We start from the raw sequence: 7,172 nt of genomic DNA, 5'->3' as shown, positions 1-7,172 counted from the left end.
TTTCTATATGCTCTTAAATCTCAGAGTTATACATTGTTTATTCAAATGCTCACCTTAAATATGAAAGAAAATACTTTTTTGAAACCTGTTAGTCAAACTAGAATGCCATCTATAAAATATGGAGAAAGCCAAAGTATATTGAATAAAAATGTTTATTCCCAATTTGATGTAATAAGTGAGGGAGGGCTGCATAAGCAGAGCAGTGTGTGTATATGTAAATGTACCCAAACACACACTTTGGATACATTTAATTTTGATACATTTAATTTGGATACACATAATTTTCAGGAGGTGATATAAGTTGCTATTCCTGCATTATCTCTAGTTATATTAGGGAATAGAAGTTCATCATGGGTATGAAACTAAGAATACAATTCCATCTTTGGTATATTTCTTCCAAATAAAAATGTATCAACAACAGTCACACATCTAGAGTTATTAATTGCTGCATGTAGATTATATCCTACCCCTAATTGCAAAGATATAAGCTGTGCTCTATTGCCAGGGAAATCTAATATTTTGTTTTGAAGAAACTTTTCTTTTGTAGTAACTTTTTAAGGGAAACTCTGACATCTTTATTTCTCAAACTATAGATCAGAGGATTCAGCATAGGCACAACAATGGTATAGAACACTGATGATACTTTCCCTTGGTCCATGGAGCTTACTGAAGCTGGCTGTAGATACATGAATGCTATAGAACCATAAAATATTGCAACAGCCATTATGTGGGAGCTGCAGGTGCTAAAGGCCTTGACTCTGCCTCCAGTGGATTGAATGTGGAGAATGCTTATAATGATGAAGATGTAAGAGCTAAGGATGGTCATAGCTGGTACAAAAATATTAAATGCACTGAAAGAGAGTTCTAGTACTTCATTGATAAAAGTACTAGAGCAAGAGATCTCCAGTAATGGATAAATATCACAGAAGTAGTGGTTTATTTTATTAGCCTTACAGAAAAACACTCTTAGCAGGTAGACAGTGTGAACTGTAGCACTGAGTAAACCAACACCATATACCACAGCTACCATCAACAAGCAGACTTGATAGGACATAGTTACATTGTAAAGCAAAGGATTAGATATAGCCACATAGCGGTCATATGCCATTGCAGCCAACATATGACATTCTGAAACAGTAAAAGCACAGAAGAAGTAGAACTGAGCTATACATTGTTGGTAAGGAATGACATTCTTCTCTGTCATAAAGTTCAACAGCATTTTTGGAGTAATGACAGTAGACTGACAGCAGTCAATAAAAGACAGACTGCTGAGTAAATAATACATAGGTGTATGCAACTGAGAACTAATCAGAATCAAGACTATCATGCCCAGGTTTCCAACAACTGTAAACAAATATATTGCTAGGAAGATGAGAAATAGAGGCAACTGGAGCTCTGGATTCTCTGTTAACCCAGTGAGGATGAACTCAGCCACTGAGGTATGATTTATTTCTTCCATTGATTTCTGGACACTAAGTAAAAAAATTGTACAAAATTACATTTTGGAGTATTCTTTTTATCATTCAATGACTTATAAAACATAATTCTAATCTTCAATCATTTGTCATTCTCTTTTTTATCTGAGAAGTGAGAGATTGTTTTTTCCTAGAAAAAGGAGACATGCAAAGAAATAATCTTAAACATATTCACATACTTGTGACTTCTGTCATAAGAGCTAATATTATTGGTACACATATCCTACCATATATGAATCATTCTACCACTTTTAATTGAGTGTTTAAAAAATTTCTCATGACTTACTTACATCAACTTTTTGGTAGGTGTTTTATTTCAGGATAAAGTAAAAGGATATAAACATTTTTTTGTTGGTCCATAGCAATAATTACAGTTAATGGTGGAGGAATTGAAGGTTTTACACTATAATAATGAACAAGAGAGTTACTTGCCTCTTTATTTTAATTCTAGATATTTGTCTGTGGAAATCAAACACAAAAGTTGAACTTAAAAGCCAATTAATTAGAAATGAAGCACATTTAACATTTACTAGTACATAAATATAATCAAACATATTTAAAACACTGAATTAGCTAAGGCAAATTTATATGCAATTAACAGCATATGTATGTAATGTAAGGAAACAGAAATCACAGGACAGTTGAACATGACTTTTCAAAGGAACAAAATAACCAATAAACCAAGTCCGAAATCCTGGAGTTATTGTTTGATCCTTGTTTTAATTTGACTCAGCAGTTGTAGTTGCCTATATCCCACAAAGGATGAATGTCCCCACTTTGAATCAATTCTAAATCATAAGGAAAAGCTTTACAATGACTGCAGGTTGATAATGTTAACTCATACTCATTTGACGTAGTGCTTATATAGCAATACCAGAAAGCTTATTTTCCTAAATACCTATGTTCAAAGATCTCATTTTTATTTTAATAATTCTTTTAAGTATATTTCTATTATAAAATCTGAGAACCATATATTGTGACATTTTATCATTTATCTTTGGCTTATTTTGTCAGATGTATCTTAAATATAAATGCATCATAAACAAAATCCCAAAATGTTTAAGGAAGAATTGTTTCATTTTTCCTATCAGCAAAAGAACCACACATATTTAAAATAAATTATTTAATAGGTATGTACTTTGTAAATGTTCATCTTAACAAGACCACTAATAATATAACTGAAGTGTTTATTATTTGTCCAGGTTTCCTTGTAACAATTAGTGTCTCTTGCTTGTCTGATTATTTTTTGTAAGAATATGCTAGAATTCATATTTAATAAGAATTTAAAACAAGAAAATGATTTTGAATTATATAATGTGTTATTTTAAAGTTTTAGCATGATACTACACAGAACATCTTCCTGAAGATATTCAGATGAAAAACTTTATCACTTAAACTACCAGAGCCTTCAAAATAATCAAATATATGTATTATGTATCTTATTCTCCCAATGTCTCACTCTTGTATTCTCTGGCTCTCTGATCTTTATTGTAACAGATAATTCATATTAGTGGATCTATGCAGTATTTCTAGCTTTATTGTTGGATTATTTATCATAGTAAAGTTGCTTCCAGGCTCATCAATATTTTTTCAGTAAGTTCAATTCCCATTTTAAGGAATACAAACAGTGAACATTAAGAATTATATAATATGCTATCATATTTTTGTATATAGTATTTTCTAATAGAAACTATGAATGAGTTAGCTAAAGTAACCTGCTTTAATACATCATTTTTATAAGATATAGTTTACAAAGTGATTCAAGTAATATCCAATTTTACTGTGTACATAATAACATTTGTATCTTAGTTCTACATATTTAATTCTGCTTTTAAAAAATATATCAATACTTTGAATGATCCCAACTAAACTACTGTTTTGATTATATTAGGCAAAGTACTGAATACTTACATGCTGATAATGATTCAAGTATATATATATATATATATATATATATATATATATATATATATATATATATATATATACATATATATATATATTTGAATATATATATAGTTAGGATTTCAAAATGAAACAATAATAAAAAACAATTTCAAAGTATCAAGGATATTGTTTCTTGTGACCTTAAAGATAGGGAAATAAAATGTACAGATTATATGCTCTTTAGAATTGTGCAGTCTAGAAAACCATATGTAGACAAGAAGACACAGTAATAAATATGTTATTTATAAAGGTCCTAAAGGATCACAGCCACTATGATGCTTTTTCTAACTCAGGTAATTGTATCGACAAAGGTATTTTTAGAGACTCATAAGAAATAATATTTCCTTTCTTTTTTGTCAATGTATTACATGACACATTATTACAGAAAAGTTTACTGAATATGCCACAGATATAAGTTGTCATCTTTTTTAAGCTTTTGTATTATATCATATACTTATATTCTAAACATATTTTTTGTTATAGTTGTTAAAGGTAAGGTTTGTATTTAATTATATAATATTGTTCAATAATTTTTGTAAAAGCTTAAAATGAATACAATAAAGCAATAATAGCCTAGAAAATAAGCACATCTCAAAACTAAAAATATTTCAATTTTTTTAAATAATTTTATGTAATTTAAAACAATTTAAAGTTAAATATATTCGGTTGTGTTCTTCTACTCTTCCAAGTCCTTCTCAAACCTTTCTTCTTTCCAAGCCAAGTTTACATCTTTCTCAGTAAACAATCAAAAACCCAGTACAATTGTAAACATACCCAAACCCAGAAAACAAAATAAAATCATCCCTCTCCAAGTAAAACTACCATATTTAAACAAATAAACACACACACACATACACACACAAAAATATGAATTGCACTATATGTTTGTCAACCAACAATTAATATAAGAACATGAGCATGTCATTAAGTGGCTGATATATCCAGTTTCACTGTGTGAGAAAACAGATTTTTCTTTTTCCAGCAAGAATAAATGACAGTTCAGTTGTTATTCTTTACCCTTCTGCCTATATATTCACCTATCATTAATTTAAAAAATAGCAAAGTAATGCATAGTAAGAGAAAACAAAAATTATAAGACTAAAGTTGGACAAGACAAACCAACAGAAGGAAAGGATCCCAAAGAAAGAAACAAGAATCAGAGGCCCACTCATTCCCATACATAGAAAAACCATTAAAACGTTAAACTGGAAGCCATAATATATATGCAGAAGACCAGGTACATTTTATGATTCTTTTATGCTGCACATTTTACAGTCAATGAATGATTAACTACACATATATTGTTATAACCAATAAAGCACATTTGATTCCATATTTAATAACATTTGTAACATTTAATACCATGTCTTGAATATACAAATTAAAAATTAGGGAACAAGTTAAAGTAGCAAACAGCTTCAAAATCATTGTTAAATAATCACACTGCCTGAGTTTAAATTAGCGCACATACAAGAGTTTGTTTTGATTTTATATTTTAAAGATTAGGAGAATGTGTAGGGGTACTCTGGAAATTAAAATGTCTGGATGTACCTTAGCTGATTTCAGTTAACATGAAAAAGGTTAATAGGGAAAAATCTCACAAGACCATGGCCATAGGTAAAAAGCTACAATTTTCTGTTATATTGCTGTGAAGAAATATCATGTTCAAATTAACTTGCAAAGCAAACATTTAGATTGTGGTTTGATTTGAGTTCTAGAGGTTTATTCCCTATTTATGATAGTGGGAGTATGGCAGCAAGAGGCATGAGGGTCAGCATGTTACTGAGGCAGTAGATAAAAGCTGTATCCTGATCTGAAAACAGGAAGCAAAGTGTGCAACACTAGACTTGCCATGGGCTTTTGAAAACATAAAGCCCATTCTGAATAACAAATTTCAACAAGGTCACAATTCTTTTAAGAAGGTCACAAGCACAAATGCTTCTTAAACAGCCTGCCAAATCACACCTCTACAAGGCAGTATTTCTTCAAAAAGGGTCACATCTTTGAACCTTTCTTAAATAATCCATATCTTGGATCTGAATATTCAATATATATGAGTCTATGTGGGCCATTATCATTTGAATCGTGACAGTTACTCAACCAAAACTGGTTAGTCCTAAAGACATACAAACATGAGTAATACTGACTGAATATATCACATTATGTGAATGTACACATATACAATATGAATATTATATAAAATGCAAATTATATAGCATACATTATATACATATATATAATACATGTGTATATATGTAACAGTAATTTTAAATGCTAGTGATTTGAGAGTAGTTATGAGAGAGTCAAGAGTTGTATACAAGAGAGAGAATGCTTAAATGATGTAAATACAAACTATTCATGTATACACTCTCCAAAACTATTTTAAATTAAAAACACTAATAAAACAATAAAATAAATAGTATCTTGAAGCGTAAGTGAGGAACAAGAAATGAAAGTGTGTTTTGAGAGATAAAGCATTACACATGTCTATTAACAAGAGAATGTAGAACAGACTAGGGGAGTCTAAGATTTTATGTAGAACAGACATATGTCTGAACATACCTTTGCTTCTTCACAGACAACACCATGTTGAGAGATTATTTACTGCTTTACACTTGTAGTGAAAAGTGCCTGGAACATATGAAGGAAAGATTATACTCAAATATTTGAAGAAATATCCCTTAAATCCAGTTCTCACAGTCATTTGCTGTTCTACAAAGGTTGACTGGTATAAACATCTTATAATCTAGGCACCAATACCAAGAGATTGTCTATTAAAGAATAGTGTGAGTTATCTCTCTCTAGAGTGTCTTCACTCAAGGTTCATCTCAGGAGAAATTAAGAATCATAGTTAATATATATTCCCCAGTGGTTATCTGATGTGTAATGTAGCCCCTGGGAGGATTCCTCATTCTTTTTAAAGTATAGACTTACTAAAACCATGTTACAAGTACTAAAATATATTTGAAAAATTTAAGAATACTGAAGAAATTTTCTAAAAGAATATTTTTCTCAAAAGAAAAGAATTTAAGAGAAGTGTAAGCAACTGAAAACTTTATAACTCTCATTGACATCTACCAAATATGCTTAGGTTATATGAGGGAGTTGCAAAGTCATTTTACTTGAGAAAATTTACACCCGATTTGAATAAACCCAGATTTCTCCCAAACCAATTAATGATAATATAAATATTTTAAATGATTCGCAAGAATTGCCCAACAAAAGTAATATGAGGAAATTAGGATGAGTTGGAGGAACTCAGGTAACAATTAAGACAGATGCCACCAAGAGCTACTGAATCTCATTAAAGGTGTTGATTACATCCCAAAAGAAGAATGATGTGTTCATCCCTTTCTATTTTCAAGAATAGCAATAAGAAGTTTATTGGAAAAGGGAAGTAAACAATACTCAGTATGCACTCTGACAAAAACAGTGTATACCTATCAGAAAAGAAAAAGAAGTAAATGCACTTATAAATATATAGAAAATTATTATATATATAATTCCTTGTTCCTATATGTACATCATATTCACACCCAAAAATATTATACACACACACACACACATATATGTCAATAAAGAACATATATTTGTGTGTTTTGTGTGTGTGTGTGTGTCAGGTATAGGGTATATATTTAGTATATTTCCAGGTATGAATCTAAAAACACTTATCTAATTTTATGTTATGTATTTTAAGTGATTATATATTTGCAATAATTATATGACTGGTAACACTTGAAGTTGCTTATA

The 7,172-nt window shown here is 29.9% G+C and overlaps 1 protein-coding gene across 1 annotated transcript; it reads right to left on the bottom strand.

Annotated features, from left to right (window-relative positions):
• Positions 1-511: 511 nt before the first annotated feature.
• LOC127689753 (olfactory receptor 150-like) lies at positions 512-1,459 on the bottom strand. Its single transcript, XM_052189369.1, has one exon. It carries the CDS (start codon positions 1,457-1,459, stop codon positions 512-514), a length of 948 nt encoding a protein of 315 aa, XP_052045329.1.
• Between the last annotated feature and the right edge of the window lie 5,713 nt (positions 1,460-7,172).

The sequence above is a fragment of the Apodemus sylvaticus genome, chromosome 7 (assembly GCF_947179515.1).
Source record: "Apodemus sylvaticus chromosome 7, mApoSyl1.1, whole genome shotgun sequence".
Lineage (NCBI taxonomy): Eukaryota > Metazoa > Chordata > Mammalia > Rodentia > Muridae > Apodemus > Apodemus sylvaticus.
Note: the sequence above shows the minus strand (reverse complement) of the source record. Positions and strands in the feature narration are given on the sequence as shown.